This window comes from Neopsephotus bourkii, unplaced genomic scaffold (genome assembly GCF_033783945.1).
Source record: "Neopsephotus bourkii isolate Nb327-2 ecotype Australia unplaced genomic scaffold, CSIRO-AGI_Nbou_v1 NB_1792, whole genome shotgun sequence".
NCBI lineage: Eukaryota > Metazoa > Chordata > Aves > Psittaciformes > Psittacidae > Neopsephotus > Neopsephotus bourkii.
The window spans coordinates 10,630,247-10,651,111 of NW_026902266.1; the positions used below are offsets into that span (position 1 = coordinate 10,630,247).

The 20,865-nt window shown below is 41.8% G+C and overlaps 1 protein-coding gene across 3 annotated transcripts in view; it reads right to left on the reverse strand.

Annotated features, from left to right (window-relative positions):
• Positions 1 to 20,865, reverse strand: part of LMO1 (LIM domain only 1) — a 63,356-nt gene that overhangs the window by 11,430 nt on the left and 31,061 nt on the right. For all 3 annotated transcript variants that reach the window (XM_061342424.1, XM_061342423.1, XM_061342422.1), the window contains one exon: positions 5,965 to 6,178. In XM_061342424.1, the coding sequence (XP_061198408.1) occupies positions 5,965 to 6,178 (214 nt within the window). The remainder of the gene's footprint in view (positions 1 to 5,964; positions 6,179 to 20,865) is intronic.

The window sequence follows — 20,865 nt, forward strand, 5'->3', positions numbered from 1 at the left end:
AAAGTTTGGAAGTGCCAGAGGCATGCTTGTATACCACAGCCAGGCTGAATTACTCCCCACAAGCTTTCTACTTCAATGGGAGGTTGTGGAGAAGGAAAAAGAGGTTAGAAAAAGCAACTGAACAAGCCAAACATTGCTTGTTTATCCTGAAAAGCATAGGCCATGAGAAACTCCTGGATCAGCTACTATGCAAAAAGAAAAAATAATCTGTACTTTAACATCACAACGCACAGCAATGCTGCCAAGACACACTGTGTTTTCAGTCTAATTAATCCTCCTTAATCTGTATAGATATCAAGTGTAGAAGTGAGGGTATCCTACATAGCATACAAGACGCTCCCTGTTGTGATGCAAGAACAGCACTTCAATTTAGCAACATTTTAGGCTCTGAGCAGAGACCATTTGTTCAGCTACACTGCATGTATACCTCTCCTGCCCATGCTAAACATGTCCCTTGAAAAGTAACCAGGGCATGCTCTCGGTGCACCCATGCACACTACTCTCCTCTGGTGGAAAAGAATCCCAACTTCCACAGGCTAGAGCTACACTCAAGAGTATTAGTGATGTCTCTGGTAGATTAACTTGAATTCTGCTAGCTGTGGCATGCACTTCTCAGTTCCTGAAGACTTGTGCTTACACATCCAGCTGTGATTTAATGCCTTGGTTTAGGACCTTTGTTACAGATTTGGGGAAACCCATCAGAAGGAGGGCATTTGCGTGCATTCTGATATGCCAGAGAGCACAGTGCCTGTGTTTGGGCAAGATTGCTTTTCATGTCCCACACCAAAACTAAACCCTGCACATCTGCAGACACATAACACTTCATCTGAAGGGCTAACAGAATGAACCTGCTGGAGCAGAGCAAAAAACGGTATCCAACACCTGGAAAGCTCAGTACCGGGCATGTGACGCATTTGGAATAGGAGCTGCTAAGGGGTGGAGCTCAAGCCTTCATGATACAAGCAGCACTGAGGGGTTCCAGTGCCAGGGGATGGCAGTTCTGTTGGGACCTCTCTGTCCCTCAGACAGGGTACACAGGGCTGATCAATCCACCCACCAGAGGCACCAACACTGCACTCAGGTTGTGGGACTGATCAAAACATGCGGGAATTTGGATAAAAAGAGTTTCCATTAAATCCATTGTGAACAGCATTAGGGCTCTCCAATAAGCCCTTCTCTCTTACTGATTCACCATCATTTTTTAATACAGGTTTGGGGTTTTCTTTGGAGTCTAATTAAAGCCCTAATCAGTTTACATGATGAAAAACCTTCCCAACACCAGCATATCAAGCATGCAGAAGTGACAGTTCTGCTCTTGTCATAGCGATCCTGACTCGCCTTTGCTTGTGCTATGGCACCACGCTGAGTAGAAAGGAAAAATCACGTTCTTCATCAGCACTCCACAGTGAAATTTAAGTTGTCAGCTCCTCACGGGAAATCCTGATGTAACACCCAAACCGTCCCTGTGAACCAGAGCTTGGTGAATGTTTAATTACGCCCAGGAACAAACACATATTGCTGTGTGGGGGCTGCGAGGAGCCATCCAAGCTGCATGCTAAGCTTCTCAGTCCCAGAAGCGGCTTCTTCAATAGCATTTGCTTATCAAAAATAATTAGAGGTAGGAATGCTGGAACTGTGATTATGAAACAAATGGTAAATCTATTTGCTCAGAAGAAATGTATCGAAAGATACATCTAGACACAGCTGGAGACCGAGGTGATACCGCAAGGATAACAACTCGAGATCCAATTTCATCTTTCATGATTAAAAAATGAGCAAGAAAGTGTTTTATGAAATGTGAAGGTTAACAAATGTTCCTTCACAAGCAATGACGACAGTTTATCTTTTGAAACAAATGATCAGGCTATGGTCTGCTAGCAGCTCCTGAAACACGCTTGAAAGACTTCTTCTAAAAACCCACCGTGGACCAGTGCATGTGGCCAGCAGCCCACCATGCTGCCAGTGCTGCAGACAAAGCTGGCTCCAAAGCAACACCGGCACAGTGGGGCAGGAGCCAGCCGCCCTCCCATCCCAGTGCTCTGCCCCACGCCAATGACAGAAATACAGAAGTTCATCCCTGTCCCCAGTCCCTGCAGTGGCTGCAGCCCAACAGCACCTACCTGCAGGAGGGGTGGCACAAGGAGGATCCCAGACCTGTAAACTGGCAACAACTTCAGCTGAATTTCTAAGCTGCCCAAAATAATCCAGGAGCCCTTTCTGTCTATAGGTAAGCACCCATACCTTTCTGCCTGCCCAGTGACGAGGCAAGCGGAGCCTGATGCTGAGTGGTAATGGCTAGGTCTTTGGAGCTGTGGGCAGAAACAGGCCTGCTACAGGCTGCTAAGACTGGAGAAGGCACATCCCACCAGGTAATGGAGCACAAATTCCCAAACGACACAATCAGCTCACAGCCAAATTGAAAGAAACATCAGTCTACAAAGACATCATGAAACACCAATTTTTTCTCCTGGCCATTACATAGCAATATTCCTTTTGGGCTTCAGATATAAAAGATGCATAAATTTACAGTTATGGGTGCAGAATCAGTCTAGCTTTTCAATTTTCACATGATGGCTGACCTACTAAATATTAGTGCGATATTAACCCTGTTCTTACTCAAATGCTTATAGAGGAAGTGGCCAACAATAAATTCCTTTGACTGTCCTCCAGGTAAAGTTCTCCCTTTCTGGTGCAAGTACAGTGTGAAGTATGAAAGCTTATTTTTAGGAATGAATTCTACTAAAATTTGACTACTAGAACAAATACCATGAATTGTTTAATAAGGAAAAAAAGAGATGTGGATAGGGGCTCTAAAACTATTAAAGTGGAGTCATTATATAATGATGAGAATGTGTAATTCTCCAAGAAGAAAAATTCAAATTAACAGGAGTGAACAATCGGTAGAGAAATGGTAATGGCAACTTTAACTCTTTCTGTTAATAGAATTAATAGTTAAAATTGAGAAAGAAATATTATGCGTAGAAGGCAACAGAAGATGTTTTAAAGTAAAACCATAGCTTCCATAAAATATGGGACGGCATAGCAATGCCCTTACTCCTAACCTGAAAGGGTTCCTTAGCATCAGGAGAACAGAACCCAGGAGTTTAGCAGAACCCACCCAAACATACTGTAAAGCTAAATTTATTTATTAGCAAAAACACAAAATGCCACAGCTGTAAAGCTGGCTAAGGAGCTGAGTGCTAGTTAACAACTGTGTTACAGAATGAATGTAATTCCTTCCTAGCTGAGTCCTGGTCAGATTTCCTGGGATATGACAGTTACATTGTTCTTTCCAACAAAAACAAGTTAAGAAGTATTTCTAGTGGACAAAGCTGCTATAATGGATTAAACTCAGATAGAGAACAAATATTTGAAGTAAAGCCCACGTAAGTCTTCCCTCCGCAATTTAACCACGCTGCACAAATAGCAACAGACTTCCCCCTTGGTGGGCCAGGGACTATTCAAACCCAACAAATGGAGGCAGAGGGGCTACAAGACCCCTTTCAGGCACAGAACAGGCTTGTTTCAGAGACCACGCTTAACTGCTTGCTGTGACAGAAGCTGCATGGACATGGGCAAACACTAGCCCAAACTATTGCCTTCCATGTTTTATGTTGTCAATTGCTGTCTCTTCTCAAACGTTTCCTGGGATCTACCACTCCTGGCTTCTTTCCTATCTCTAGCACAGGGTTCTGGTGTGGCCCAGAAAGTCGTGCTACCTAGAGATCAGTGAGAAGATCACAGATTAACCTTTCCTACCTTAAAGCAGCACTGTCAGGACAAATCAAGGAAAGAAATGCTCTACAAGTGCAGTAATAAAAAGTTTTGTCTAAGTTTAACAGCATCAATACTGCTCTCCTTTGGCACTTCAAAGTGTCTGATTTGATGCCACCCATTATTTTTGTTATGAAACTAAAACAAACAAAAATCAATACAGTACTTATTAAACAGACAAAACATGGGGTAGCTCTTAGGTCCCAAAAAGCAAATGTGAATGGGAATCACATCTCAGATTAGTATTTCTAGTAAGGCTCTGTAACATGTAGAATAACACTGAATATCTATTTTTCAGGTCAGATTAAACAAAATCCCATCAAACCCAAACAAACACCACACTGTTTATCAAGTGCACAAATGACAAGTCTAGAGAAGCAATAAATAATGGAGATGACTGATGGAGAGACCTGGATTGCTTGGCAAGCTGGGTGCAAACAAGATAAAGAAAAAAAAAAAGGTACAGACAAGATAAAGAAACACTCCAGAAACTAAAGCAGCTTACGCTTTCTGGGAAAAAGACTATTCCTGGAAGAAAATCTAAGAGATTTTTGGGTCCTTGTGATTAGTACCTTGCATGGCCCAATTGTGATACTAAGATGAAAAGAAATTATGTAATCCTTCACAAGAGATCAAGAACTGTTATATTCTTCATTGAAACGTCAGAATTATGTCCACAACACAGAAAGAGGACAGCTGAACTGAAGGAGGGTCAGTGAAGAACCAGAATACTAATTTAGAGTTAGAAATCTGTTGTTGAAGAACTTTCTGAAGCTCAGGGTTTTCATCTTAGGGTTAAGGATACTTCTACAGCAAGTGACCTGTAGCATTAGTAAATACCTAGACTTGAGCAAGGTACAAAAATTATTTCATGATGGTGAAGATAGTTAACTCCTCACCGCATTGTTTCCACCTTTCCAAAGACTGCTTATCCTGTCTGTTCCCCCTCAGAATTGTTCCACCCTCATCCAAGCTCCTCCTCGCTTATGTTTTGCATTCCGCCTAAGCAGGTATGGACTGCAACTGCTGCCTGTGTGGCAGAAATTCAGCTGAGACATTTCTTGTCTGCCCTGGAGAATTTCATCTCAAATAGGAGCAAAACCCCTCACATGGGCAGGATGCTCCTGTATGCTGCCTGGCTGAAAGGCAAGGTGGCAGCTCCCACATGGCACTAATAGACTTTTCTTCTATTTGACTCAGTGCTCAATATCTCGTCTTTACAAGGATAAACTTGTTTGTTCAAGTTTACTAAGAAAATACTTACTAAATATTTTCAGAGATGTGTTTTATATTAAAACACTTGAAGCATCTGATCACTGAGACTGCAAGGTTAGATGACATTTTACCTCCCTGTCTTAAAACAGTAGGCGCTTTTTGTTTTGCTTCAGGTGTGTTTGCTGGCTGAGGTTGTGTAGGAAATGCTATCAGCGCTTCAGGTTAAAAAAAAAAACCATTAGCTGGAATTAAGTACATTCTTCCAAAGGAAAACCAAAGCAAAACTTGAAGTTCTTTGCATTAAACCTGCTGTCTTATCAAAATCCATTTGCATTTATATGCAGTATTTTGTACAACCCCCCCACACACACCAGGCAAAAAATGCCATGTGTTGTTACATACTGCAGACACACACTGACAGGGCAGTTCTCACTCAAAGTTAGTGATAGTTTCTGCAGACTGCCCCATGCATAAAAAAAATTTTGAAGTTGATATGCAATTTTGGAGGCTTTTGCTCTGTTTACTTAGTGAAGAGGCAAGAGCCCCTTCGGAGGAACCTTACCCAATACAAGCACTAGAAATCTATCTAAAAGCTATCATAGAAAAGGTAAATGTTTGATCAGGCCTCTGTCAATATACAGAAGTGTAACATCAAAGGTATACAAGAAGAATTAACAGTCTTTTCCTAATTTTTTCAGCAAGCATTGTTTGTTCTTGGTTCATAATAATAAACGGTTAAGTCATGCCTTCCTCCTTTTACCTTTATCCTAAAAATAGGATTCAACCTCCCTTGCTACAAAATACATGAAGTGCAAATAATAAGCCTGCTTAGACAGAGGAAGAAACTCCAGCCGCTTCTGGACAGGGCTGACCATGCACAAGTATGTGTTTTCGTAGTAGAGGTTTAGAAAGACAAACAGTTGGCAGCACACTGAGAGGCTTTGGGAAGAGCCCACAGTACGTTCCTCTATTTACCTCAGGTAATCTCTGCGGCAAAGAATGAGATTTGCTTTTGTGTAAAGAGTTGATCCAACCTCTCCAAGACGACAGTCACAGCAGGCGCACTTTAGACAATCTTCATGCCAATACTTATCCAGAGCCTTCAGAAGGTACCGGTCCTTGATCTTCCGGTTGCAGCCAGCACAGCCCTTCTGCTTCCCTTTGGGTTGTACAGATAACATTGGCACACCTGCATGCAAACAAAGCATTTCTTTAGAAGATATCCAAACAGCTTGAAGAGGTTGCCTGCATTTGGGGTAGCTATGTGAGCTATAGGTAGATCTGTGAGCAAACACTACTGTTGGTTTCATTACAAGGAGTTCATGCTGCAAGCTGATAGTCAAAGGAATTTAAACTTCATATGCTGTTGCAGGTTAAGTGGGAGTACACCAGGAACGCAGCCCTTTTTTTCCCTAAGGGTAGGACTGACACAAAGCACCATACTTTTGTTTTTAATTAGCATCTTGCAGGAGAACAAACTAGCTGCAATTTCAACATTTGCTTTTTCCCTCATTACCAGTACCCTTGTGTGGTTAATTACCTGCCACAGGCAATTACGAAGATCAGAAGGGCTATCACAGTACGTACCCCCAGTCCAGCATCTTGGATGGATCAAGCTTGATGGGGAAAGGAGAGGAGTGGATATAAAAAGATGTGGCATGCCACTGTTTTTCCTCTCTTGTGAAATCTAAGGGTCATAGAGGCCTCAGTGAGAGCTAGAACAGCCCAGAGGCTGCTCTGAAAGAAATGTCATTCAAAAGCCCGTGAGGATCGCTTAGAATAACCCAGCTAGTGCCCCACTACCACTAGTGAAGCCATGCTCCTTAAACAAAACAATACCTTCTCTTGTACCACTGGAGAAGGTAGTAAAAAGCCATTTTTTTCCTCCCTGGAAACCCCTGCTAAGACTGCAAAGCAAACATGTGCTAGGTGCGAGGTGGTGACAGGACTTAAGTCACTAGGCTGGAGCAGACTTGCTGTGTCCACCTTCCTGCTGTCCACTGATGTCTCCAGCTGTTTCCTCTCCTCCAAGCAGGCAGTGACTCCCATGGTTGGCACTTGCATGGCTGCGAGACCTCTTGCCCTTATCAGTTTAAGAGGGAGGTAGGGAAGGATTTTATGGAATCAACAGGCAAGGTGAAAAAATTAACAAGGATGTACTGTAGGGAGGAAGGGGACAGAAGATGAGGAAAGAAGACAGAAACTCACTGAGACGCCAGAATCCCATTTTCTCTAGAACCTTGATTTTTAATTTTACTAGTGTCAACCACTAAAAATGCAAATGCTGGGCCTGTAACAAGCATGCCATGGGCATAACCAATGCAGAGGAGAGGGAACACTCTCTGTAGTAGCAGGTGTTTCTGGTTATATACATATGCACAAGTGAAGCCACCATCTCTGTAAGAAGCATTGGTTGTCCTGGAAAGTAGCAGCTTGATAATGGAATTATTAACAGTCCTTAACCAGAGAGGACTGAGTCAGTGCCACTGTAATAAGTGACATTTGCTGCTTTTCTTAAAAGCCGGGGTGACCTGACAGTGGCACATGTAAAACCCACAGTACTCCTGCAGTAATAATTGCTTTGTCAGAGCTTCAAGCAGATGACAACAGCACTTAAGACACCTCTACACAAACAGTGAGGTATTGATCCATTTCTTATCAAAGTGGTCTCAGCAGCTCAGAGACAGGTCAAATAACATTCAAAAACTGTTGAGGCTTAAAGAGCCCCCTGCCTTTTGCTGTGGCACACTCAAAACCCACTTGCAAAGTCAATACAAGCAAACTTCTGATGCCAGCAACGAATATGCGATAATTAAGTGAAAACTTAAACCTCTGTTTGACTGTCACATACGCAACTCAACGCTTCTGAGAGAAATTCTACATACACGGCCACAGAGAAACACCCACACATTTGGAAAGAGAGAAAAGACGGGGAGGTGTCACAAGTGTAATGTACTGAAGGTGCTGGGGGTCAGACCGCACAAGTCCTGTGATCCTGGTGACAGTTTCTTATGACAACAAGGGAAGTAGCTCCGTGGTTCTGGGCACAGAAACACTCTATTTATTTATTTTTAAGGTACATTTCAGGAGCTAAGAGAAGCTTCACTTTCTGAAAAAACCTAAAGCCTTCAATCTGTGCTCTCCCCAACTCCATGCCAGGAAAACAGCACATTGTGAGAAGATACTGGCTTATTCTGAGGCAGGAAAGGGAGAATACATGAATTTGCTTTTGCAAACTGTGTGAGATCCAGCATCAGTGATGAAAGAAAATAGTTCACAACTATGAAAACTAAGACCTAGATGTGCGAATTATACTTTAAGATAGCACTAGACACCAGTGAGTCACTACCCACCCCCCAAACAAGCTCTCTAAATGTGAGCTGCGTACCCTTAAAGGCAGAAGAAGATTTCTTACTAGGAGGGTCATCATACAATGGTTTTGCAAGGTTCAGCTACGTAACTTGAGGATCCTGCATCTGGAGCAGCTGTGGATTTCAAAATGCAGATTCTAGACAACCAAAGCGCCTTAAACCCCCTTTCAAGAGAACTGCTGCATAGGCAGGGTTTGAGATTATCTCTGTGATTCAGAAATACAAGATCTTCAGCTGGATGGGACTTCCCAAGACCCTTGAGTGCCTTTGAAACCAGTGCACATCCAGAATTACAGCTGCCCCAACCTGGAGTGAGGGGTCCATTGTAACAGCAGCATGATCAAGCACAAGGGCAGTTGCCTAGATATGAAACCCTTGCTGTACCGTTAGGAGAGTTTGGTGTGATCAGTAAGGGCAAGATGGCAGGTCAGGAGGGTCTGCTGAGGTGGCAAGCTGACCTGTACAGCTGTGGGCTGGCTGTAGTGGTGGTTCTTGTTCCATCTGTGGTCCTGGAAGCCCTCACTCACCGCAGCCATCTCAATTCCCCATGAATGCAAGCACGCCATTGTCTTATGAGAGGCTTCCATGAATAAGGGGAATGTAACACTTTGATTTTCTTTTAATAACTAGCAAAGGAACAGATATATATATATATTTTAAACAGTACCTTAAGCAAGGAAAAAAAGCTACGTATTTGGTCAGTGTTCAGCAGGGGGCTTTCTAATGAAAAAAGGTACCATTTCAGAGATCATATAATGTTCAAAGCTGCTATTCCCACTCAGATAATAACGAGCAAGGTCAGCCTCTGCTGGTCAGGTTCAGTGTTTTGAAATTACATTTTGGGCTGTGAGGCTTCCCTCTGACATCCCAACCAACCAGCCTGCGCGGAGCACACACGCCACTACAGAAAGTTGCAATTAGCTGGTGAGGTGACACAGCAGGCAAGGCGTGAAACAAAATTTCAAAAACTGCCAAACTTGATCAGCAAGGTTCCTCCGATGCCTGCCACGTCATTTCCAAGCAACAAGAGAGCAGCATCGCAGAAGCTTAACCCTTTCCATCGAGAGAGGCTTGCACAGAGAGGACACAGCAAACACCAAACTCCACTTGCCTCCTCCTGCCTTCCAGCAAACCCCAACCATGTGGTTTCTGCCTGGGCTTTGCAGGCAGCAACCACCTGGAAAGATCTCCTCCTGTTGAGAAATTTTCCCACTGTAAGACCGTAAGACTGGGATGCCGCTTCATTTCTCCATGTAGATTTTTCTCCAGTTCTTACCAAAAAATGCCAAGGTACCTAGTTCCATTTGATCAAAGGCATGTGACATCTAACCAGGGCTGTCAAGAAACAAAGGACTCACCGCTGGCAAATTCTGTGTGTGCTGTGTGGGTGAGGATTAGGAAATGAGAAGTAGTGTTGCAGAAGTAGAAAAAGTAACATCTGAACACTCATCTGTTTCAATATGTGATCACAAAGGGAATCACAGAATGGTTTGGGTTGGAAGGGACCTTAAAGGTCATCAGTCCCAACCCCGCTGCCATGGGCAGGGACACCTTTCCTTAGACCAGGTTGCTCAAAGCCTTGTCCAACCTGGCCTTGAACACTGCCAGGGATGGGGCAGACACAGCTTCCCTAGGCAACCTGTGCCAGGGCCTCACCACCCTCACAGGGAAGATTTTCTTCCTAATATCTAATCTAAATCTCCCCTCTTTCAGTTCAAAGCCATTACCCCTTGACCTGTCACTATATGCCCTTGTAAGAAGTCCCTCTCCAGATTTCTTTCGGGCCCCCTTTAGGCACTGGAAGCTGCTCTAAGGTCTCCACAGAACCTTGTCTTCTCCAGGCTGAACAAGCCCACCTCTCTCAGCCTGTCTCCATAGCAGAGGTGCTCCAGTCCTCTGATCATCCTTGTTGCCCTCCTCTGGACCCACTAAAGAAGGTCCATGTACTTCTTATGTTGGGGGTCCCAGAGCTGAACACAGTACTCAGTGCTATTTGATTGCCAAATTTTGAAAGTACCATCAATTTGTTATCTCCTCTTCTCTTGCTAGCCATCCATATTGCTAGCTTTTCTTAGAAGCAGTAGATGAAGCCTTTCTATTTCTGGCTACCTACAGTCCCTTCCTTTGCCCTTTACAACTTAATAGACACGCTGCTGGTAAATACAAAACAAAACCTGTTCTGAGTGCTCGGAGCTCCAGTGCACATTAAAAAATTATAGACACCACCTCTGGACATGCTGAAATTTATGGCTGTGTCTAAAGAGGCTGTTATTGTAGTGAGTAATCTAAACTTTACCTCTATTCACAGTCAGACAAACAAGCTTTAATCAGCCTGTATCTTCTCAGTCAGGGTCTTTCTGTAAAATTATTCAGCTGGCTTTGTAACACAAGTGTCCACTAAGTACACCTCTCCATTTTTCTAAGCCATTTTACTGATATTTCTATTCACATGGCAATCAGCTGCAGCTCCTCTAAGGGCTCTGTTCATAAAGCCTCATTTCCAAGAGAGCCTGGGAACTTTTTATAAATGGTAGACCTTTTAAATAACAGTTATCTGCAGTGGTCCTATGGCGTACAGCTCCACAGTGCTCTGGTCTGCAAGAGAGCTACTGGACCCCTCTGAAAGCATAGAAGTTCACCACCTAATTTCTTTAATGCAACTCCAAAGGTTAATTGGTCTGAAAGAGTAATGCAGGATTGCTAGCTAATGATACATGCCTCGAGGCTTTGCAGCTTGCCTGTGTTTTATACAGTCAAGTCCAGAGCATAAAACACAGGTAATATCACCCGGACTTTTCAGGCCCCCCTTGGCCTCCTTTTCTCCCACCCAAGCCCTTTGCCTATATCCACATGTGCTGAGTGAAAGCGGCAGGAGCTGAAGGTGGTTCTCCTCCACCTGCATTTCATGCCTTATTAAGGGGGCCCTGAGAAGTGCCTACACTGCACTCCTCATTACCACTGCAGAGAACTAAAAACAACCCTAATGAGGAGGAGAGCCAGAGCATACAGTACGGGCTGGGAGGAGGGACGTCCTCCCACACTCCCCAAGGAATCTGGCCAAAATCTTCAATTTGCCATTTATGACAGCTAATTAGTTATTCTATTCAAAATCTTTGCTTTAAATAAAAGAACTAATTATACACAAAGGTCAGTCCCCCACCTCCTGTGAAGCACACATAATTGGCTTATTTCCCCAACATTGTGTGTATGTTTTACACAATGCTTTCAGGCAGATGGCTTTAACTCTTTCCCTCTGCAAGTTTTTCCATGGGATTTTCTGGGGGGATTGCTTTTTTTGTTGTTTAAAAAAAACCCCAAACTTTTTCCTCAGATTAGGTACTTTCACCATAAAAGCTTGCTCAACAACAAAGAAAATAACTGCACACACACAAAATACATCTACTCTCTGAAAGGTTTGTGACAACCACTCCAGTACTGTGCTTCCTGGGCAGTTGTACGGCACCTTGCACAACATAGTACTGGAACACAAATTGTTTCCTGAGCAATGCCTTTCAGACCCAGCTACCACATGTCTTGAACAGCCTCTCTGCCAAAGACCCCAATTATTACACTTCATTTTCTTAATTTATGTAAGTGGTTATTGTAGGGATGTACCATTCCAGCGCTAGAAGCAGTTCCGGTGTGAAGACTGGATTTTTGGCAGTTGGGAAATTGAGCATAGGTTTCAGAGTTCCACTTGAGGGAAAAAATGTTTATTTCTAGCATCAACACTCTTTAAATGAGCTGACCTCCTTTTGCCTGCTAACAAAATCCCCAGCATTTGGCTGTAAAAGATGAAAAAGTAACTGAAGAGTAGGAGTAATCTTATTAACTCCTGTCTCATCACAATAAATAAGCTGCAGTCTTATGTCTTTTATCAGAGGATCTGATATCATTTAAAAGCATTACAGTCCTGCATCACCCATTTAAGTAAATGCAGACAGTCATTGCCAAAGAGATGCAGTGAGTTTTATTCCCTTAAAAAGAAACTCACTTTGCTTTCCCAGTATTCTATTACTCACCTTCTATGAATATTACACCCTGTGAAACAAGTTAAACCATGCACTTCCACTGAACTGAGAGTACACTGTCTCGGGCATCTTCACCAAGAATTTCATCTGAAGAGTTACAGCCAGCAGGGTGAAACTCATTGTATCATCTGTATATCCAATTAAAACATTACATTTAGAACACCAAGTACTTGCAGCTAAAAGCTTATGAACAAGACTTAGATCATTCATCAGAATTATTCAATGGGTAACAACAATCTTCTCATTTTTCAGTTCCATGCTGCAATATACAGCAGGTGATCTTTACTGTGGCTCTAGCAATTTATTTGTGGTATTCTCTCTTCCCGAATCATTACTGAACAGATTTCCCAAGCATGACAAAAAAAGTAGTTGGAGAGGGCATTTAGTAGGAGAAATATGATTTTGATCAGTACTTCTATTTCAACTATGCTATAGTCCTGCTCCAAGTAACAGCAATTTTTGTTACCCTACGGTTCAGAACAAGCTTTAGAGAAACACATTTTAGAGTCTTGTGTCCGTCCCCTGGCAGTTTCAGCTGCCTAAAAGTGACCCAAAGCTTAATGAGTGGCTTAAAACGCCCTCTAATCTCACATGCAGAGACTGTTTTCGAGGCATTAGCTCAGATAAACCAAGATATCAAAAAATAATCATTTGAATCTGTAGTAACATAGGTCCTGATTTAGCACAGAAGGTTTAGAGTTAGAATCTAGATCTTGATTTCCCAAAAGTTTTGAGTCTGCCACTACCTGCTTTAAGACCCTCTCTGTTACAGAGTTGCTTTTACCAGAGGACAACCTGTAGCTATAAAGGAACACATGGCAGCAGGACTAAACACAAACCATAATAATTGTTGCTGCAAAACAGTTTCTATAAATCATTCTGGTAAGCAGCTTTTTCCCTGTGCTCATAAAATATGCTTGTTTGAGCTTTAATTGCTCATAATTGGCATACGTCCAAAGCTTATTCTTAGCACATGCAGTGTTTCAGTAAAATCCATTTTTACTGTCTGAAGCCCTGGGAACAGTAAAAAGACACACAGATTTCTTCCACCTTCAACCTAGTCTTAGAACATTGTGATCAAGTTTTCTCAACCAGTCACAATTTAGCGCCCTACAGACTAGGGTGTCCAGTTCTCTCCTCCAGTGTCTGTACTACAAAAACATCTCGCAATGGAGAGACTACCCTCAAACCACCTTTCCAGTAGTATAAGAACATCATAGAAGAGAAAAAACATTATTATGGATGAGTAGCCTGGAATTTGTTCCATGTTCCTCAATATTCCACCAGTTTGCAGGTGACCACTGAAAAAACACTAAACTCAAAAGATTTATGTTCAGGGGGTTTGGCTGTCAAAGCAAACCAATGGGAGAATAGTCTCTGGGTCAAATGGTCACAAAGGTAAGAAACTCATCCCTTACTTTTCAGCTTATTTAAGAATAACTTATTTTCTGATTTTAAATTACAGGGAGTTTTCCATCCCTCCCTTTTCCAAAAAGGAAAGAAAATAAACCAGAAAGGCCCTGTATCAAGTTTAAAATGCCAAAGAGTGTTAGGAAGTAAAAACTCAAGTCAATTCTTTCCAGGCACACCCGTAATACTACACAATTCTCATCTTCCAGTTAAAATGCACTGTTTAACATATTACTACTGAGCATTCAAGACATAGGCAAAGATGTGCGATGTAGCAGAGCTCAGGTTTAGCAGTGAAACATTAACATCACCCTGACGGATTTGGTCTGCTATATATGTGAATATTTTAAGGAGAATAGAACTATATCATTGCACGCTCATAATCATCATCTTTTCTTCTGCCTCTTTGCAGACATATACAATGTCAACCTAAGCTTTCGGCAACCTTAATAGAATTACAGTGCCCACTGCCAAATGGCCATTTGATGTTCTGCTCTGTGTACACTGATGAAGCAATCTGTCACAAGCCTTAATGCAGGCAATGATGACTATCCAATCTAAAGCTTTCACAGGCTTATAGAAATTTCTCAAGACTTTTGGAGCCTATAATAATTTGTGCAATACCACAAAAGAATTTGGAATCCTAGTGCTCTGTATTTAAGGAAATATGAATATACTCTTTTTAATGTTTCTAGAAGAAATCCAAATACTCAGCCCAAAAGCATATTTTACACCATCAATCACCAGAAAGTTGTACTGGCAACTCTGAAATAGCAAACACTAAAGTGATTGCAAGTTGTTGTAGTATGAAAATAACAGCCTCTCCTGCTGCCCTCCAAATTTGCTGCAAAGCCAAGCATTGATGTTCATGCCCTGCACGAGAGAAATACAATAAATATACAAGGACTGTAGTTTATTTGCATATTTTTTCATTTCCAAGAGACAAGTAAAGATGCAGCTTTAGAGAGAATTCAGAGGCACTCTAACTACTTAATGCAACCCATGTAAGAGATACAATTGCTGCTGACCTTCTAGAAGTTGTGAAATACACCTCCCTAGTGATTCAGAAAGATGCAGTTATTCCCCAAACCTAGCCTCTTTTCCCTTCCCTAGCAATACCAGACCAACCCATCTGCTATTAAAAGTTGAAAGAAGAAGGGCAAGGAGAGCTATTTCCTTCTCTTCCTATTGAAAGGAAAAAACACAACAGACAGTCTTTTGCAGGACCATTTGCATGCTGAGCTGTCAGACCATGCACTTTCCATTAAAGAGATAGCATCCCTTTTCATAAGTCCATTTGGGATCCATTTTAGTGTTATCTAAAAATCAAATCTACATGGTAATCCTTTTAATGTACTCTTGACTTTAAAAAACAGCTTTATGTTCCTTCAGGAAATGTTTTAAGTCATTACTCAGTAATTACTACTTACCCATGAAAACACTGATCTTTTACAATATATAATCAGTTTGCTGACTTAAAAAATACAGCAGATTGGAATTTTGTCTCATGAAAGTAGTGAAGAAAAACCAAGGTTAAGAGAGCATCCCGTCATCCCTCCTGCCCAGCATTTCAAAGTGGTATGTCTTTCCTGTTGCATAAGAGGGGGCCTGAGTTGGTCACAGTTCCAAGTGTCTGCATTAAGTCTCTGGCTGTGGACACTCTCAATTTCAGTTTTGTACTGGTGATCACTGCACAAGTAACCAATAAATAATCACTGATTTAGGAAGCGGAATTTGTATCATTTGGATATATACAATACCCTAACCTTTTGCAAGCCCTGAAGTTTCGAATGACAGCACGGAACCTCCTGAACAGCTGACAACATAAGCCATACAATTTGTGGAGTTGCTTTGGTAAGCTTCAACTGTACATGAGCAACTTGCAAAAGAGGTGCTAAAAAATAGTTCACATCTAGTACAACTTCACTGGTTTTATCTGGACCACAGCTGCAGTCAACACAGAAATGCTTAGCAAAGCTTCAGGGGTCTGAAATTACCTTGAAAGTTCTACTACCAGCTCCTAAAAGTTTTGCTTTGCTCCCTTCCAAACTCCTCTGCACACCCAGAGGTGGTTAGGAGGCAGAGGACAGTCTGAGCTCGAAGGTAAGCCAGCACTTTCTTGCCTTTTCTAGCCAAAAGGGCACAAGAGTGTGCTCTGCTCATTTTCAGCTCCTGTCTGAGAATGACCGGACAAAAGCCCATGGCTTCTGTAATGCAGATGCTCAGGCTATAGGAGGTTCCTGGATATCCTGGATTGATGTGCAGTTTAACAAAGACCCTAGATGCTTATACAAAGTATAGCCCACTAACAATTGGAACAATCCTTCCCATCCCACTCCTGACCCTAGAAAGCCCAGCACCCTTTTCACTCAACTGCTCTGGCAAAGGCAGCTTAGTATTTCAAGACTAGGGTGAAGTTTATCAGAAAAAACTTGCTGCATCTTGAAAATAATCTCAACCAAAATTGCTGTTTTCTCAATACCACGAAGACAGAGAAGACAGAGAAAACAGAAACTAAATACTTCGTTTCTGTTCTGATTACTGGGTTCTAGCTTAAGCCTTACTTTGCCACAGTTTGCTTCCACAGACAGATTTTACTCTTACAATTCAGTAGTACAATTAGGACAGAGAAAGTCCTGCTCTTGGCCATTTCCCCTTTCATTCACAGGGAAAGGCATACAGACCCCAGAACAACACTGTTCATTAAACATTTGTTATAGCTGCAGTTGGCTATTAACTATATGCCTCAAACTAATTTTTGGCATCCACAACTGATTAAGTCAGGGCTCACAAGTCACAGCTGGCTATAAATGCTACCCCTCTTTACAAGAAACTATGCTGATAAGAATTAAAAGTGGTTTCTTGGCTTTAGCTGTTGTATACTCATTCTATAATGAGTTCCTTTTAGGTGACATATAGAGGCAGGATTTGAGCACTATTACCTTGGACAACAGGAAAGACCCAAGTAAAATTGTAAGACTTCTTTTTTCCCTTTTCTTTTCTTCTGTGAAATGCCCCAGAAGGCTTTGAGAACTCTGCTGCAATTCACCATATATTCCAGAATAAAGTGAGCACTAAGGGTCTGGGGGAAGTTAGCATGACATTTAGTTTGCATTAAAGTGTCTTGAAAGTCATATGAAATATACTGTAACAGAGCATATTCTACTCTATTAAGCATTCAGGAGCAATGCAGTATTCAGAATATGGATGAGAAGTTGGAATTGCACACGACATTCCTCTTCTTATGGTTGACCACTGAGTTGAATTCAAGCTGATCCTAAGGGAGCTGTTTTCATTAACCTACAGTAGCTCTCTAATCCTATACCTTGAATTTCAGACCACCACCACTACAAGAATTTATGACCTGCTGCCTGCACTTTGGATTGTACTCACACTTTACTCTCTTCCTCAATGCGTCCTACACCTCTGGATCATTACCACTGCTTTGTGCAGCCACCAATCCCCTTAAAGTCAAGTCTGCTCTTCAGCTCAGTTATTCATGCTCCATTTAATTCTCACCAACATACGTGAAGATGCTGATGGGTGCACTTGGTTAAAAACAATGGGAAAAAAATAATCATATGACCTAGCCCAGTGCACAGACCTGAAAGGCTCCTGAAATGCACCTCCTGAAGCCTAGCCTGGATATGTATCTACTAATGCTTTGCCTGAAACCTCAGACTAAAAAGAAATTATAAACCAGTAACCTTCAGTTCCAAAAATCCTACACTTCTCAGCCAACAAACTTACCAAGCAGATTTTCCATGGAAGTCTCTATGGCTTGATTTCCTCAGGTTTTGTCCACCTCATCATTAGATTCCTGATCGTTGAAAAGAACTCCTTTACTGAACTAATGAAATAAGGTGTCTTAAGTGCCTTGCAACCCTTTTTAGAAAAGTCTGTATCTCCAGATGAGTCTCAATTTCACAGCATCAGGGAACTGTGTGCCAACGCACTGAACCGGAACGCCAGGGCTAGCAGGAGTTGCAGACAGCAATGCTAACATCAGGGTTATTTTAGATTAGAGTACTTCCAAATCAATTTTGGATTCAAACTTTTAAATGCACTCTCCAGAAAAAATCTGCACTGAGTGAGTATTTTCAAGGCTAATTTTCTAAGCTTGAATGAAACTCATTCTTGTCTAAGAAAAAGATGCAACTAACCTTTGCCACAAAGAATGGCGCATAGCTAGAAAATTAGACAGACAGTCCTAAGAGGGAATAAACAACCTAAAAAAAAAAAAAAATTCCTGTAAAACTGCAAACAAAAAGTTCTGGGGATGCTGTTGGGAAGAGATTTTTAAATGAGACCAGAAGTTGTAACAACACTTCTATAGCTGAGGTCCCCCATCTTCCGCAAGCAGTACCACTGTGGCAGGAGCAAGATCATGCTCTGGGCTAGCCAGGGCAGTAGGGCTGCATTCCAGGACCACGTATCATGCTGCAGTGGGATAAGGAAGGAGCTGAACATCCACAGCCTGATGGCACTTTTTTGCTGGACTAAAAATCCTGCAGAATTAAGACAGATTCTCAGCACTCTACAGAAAGAAAGTGGTTGTGATGACAGAAGGGAATCCGTAAGACAGATGGGAGAGTTAAGGTTAAAGTTCAGACCAGAAGCAATTAGGATGGGTAAGAGTACTCTGCAACTTGACACAGGTTTGCTTTGTATTCCGAACTTTCCACTAGCATTAAGCATTTTAACTTGTGTGTAGAGAGATTATAATTAAAACCTGACAAGCTTAAATTAGCCATTTATAAAAGGTTCTCCAGAAAGCTTTTAAAGTAGACTAAACATATCTATTAAAATAGAAGAAAGGAAAAAAAAAAAATCAGAGGCATTTTCAGTTACAATAGTTTTCCCTACCCAGATATCTCAAGAGATTAGATAAATTTAAATCAAAGTTCTGCAACTGTCCAAAGACACTTAAAAAGGGGTAGAGGGAGGAAGTGTGGCAATTAGAAAAACCTTTAAAACCCCCTCTATTTAATAGCCACAGTGCTTTGGATGAACACAAGCACTTCAGAGACCCCATTAAAAAAAAAAAAAAAGAAGAAGAAAAAAAAACAGGAAAAAAAGAAAAAAGAGAAAAAAAAGGTCCTTATATTCCTTCAGGATTTTGAGCACTTCAGGGAGTGCTCTATGATGGCTCCACAGGGATGGGGCAATTATGTCAATCTGCCACCAGGCTGGGCAGTTCAGGAGGGAGGCAGCCAAAGAGCTGGCTTTCACCAGCCCACACCAATTAAAGCAGAGGGAGTGTTTTCACCTCACACTGGCTATTTAGATTAATTCTTAACATTTCAACTACACAATTTTCCTATGAGCTCAAGAAACTGAATCTAAAGAAAATCTGTGCTTTATCAAAGAAACAAACATATCCACCAATGTCAATGACACCAGGTAATTTATTCCTGTTCAAAAGAAAAAAGGAAAATAGCTACAAATATTTTGATATTTCAAGAAAAAGTTCACGTGCTATAAATATCTGTAAACCAGGTTTGTGAGAATAAAAGTCATTAAGGGCAGGGCTGCTACAAAGTCCACCTTATTACTTCCAAATCATGTTAGATCCCTTCTTTCCCTGGCTCACCTTTTCCTAGAATGCAGCATTTGACAAATGTGTTTAGACATCTAGTTGGGACACAAGAAAGCAAGCTCTGGTTTCTGAGCATACATCTCCAGATCTGCCACGGCCTCCTCTGCTGCACAGGTCAAGGGAACAATGCCAGCTCAATCTTAGCATACTTTTCAGCAAAGAAAGAGGTACAAACATTTCCCTATTAACCTAAAGCACGCCTGAACAACCCCTATGTCATTCCTACCTCCAATTGCTCCCAAGACCACATCAGCCTCCCTGTAACCCTAATATTTAAAGCTCCGGAACAGATGCTTTTATATGCTTCAAGTACATACTATGGGTATTTCCATAGGCCGTAGGGTGCCATAACCTGCTGTAGCAGCTTGTTGCCACTGCTGAAAACTCAAACAGGATCACAGCATCCTATTTTTGGGTGAGAAAGGGAAGCAGACAGGAAGTGGAACAACAGAAGTCAGCATGAAAGTTATATAAAATATGGTGTAGACACAAGTACGGTAGTTCTTCAAAGGAAGGAGAGAGCCAGCACCTGTCCCTGAGAAAAATAATCAAGCTGTAGCAGCAGTGATTGCTCTAAACCCATGTTGTTTATCTACAGCTTACATTCATTGCTTCCACATGCAAAATATAATCCTTTTCTCCAATCTACCTCAACTGTACTGCACTCCATGTGGTACCTCTTTTCTGAGGAGTGTCTAAATTATCTAAACTCAGGAAAAAAGAATGTTACTTTAAAGCAATCCATGATCCGCCACAGCAAAGCGCAAGATGAGTAATTTGTTACTTCAAGTGCTAGGACTTTTTTCTTTTTTTCTTTTTTTGAGTGCCAACGGTATTTGAAGTGGTAACGTGCACAAAGAAATCTTAATTTAATTCTGCTTCATCCTTATATACCACTAGCGTACTTATTCCCAATTCACAGTGAATGAAAATCTGATGAGGAAAACCAACATCTGTTCCAGATCTAGTACGTAATAGAAGTTTGTGAATGAGTAGTTGCAAAACCCAAGATTCACTTGAGTCTTAACTGACCTGCTCACAAACAAGAATTGGGTGAAAAAGAATAGATATCTACATTTCAGGCACCCCAAAGTTCAAGAAAAAAACAAACAACTATCCCATTTTTAGTTATCCGCAGCAGCAATTTCACAGCAACTGCCAGGTGTGCAATTGCCACTCTGTTTCTGCAGAATTAAACAGCAGAAGACTTCTCCAGAGACTTCTCACTTTTTATGTAGGTTCAGCCTTATTTTCACTTTATCCCAAACCTACCACAGCTGAAATCTGGCCCCAGTCCCAAACAGGTCCATTAGGCAACACAAGAGTGGCAGATCTGTGCTGAAAGCCAGGGCAGCCCAGGAAGCTGACAGCTTGTTTCTCCTCCCAGTGTTGTAGCAAGACCATCACTGTATCCAGTGGGTTACTCTCCCATGGAAGTGCCTGGTGTGAATTTGTCTCCTAGGTG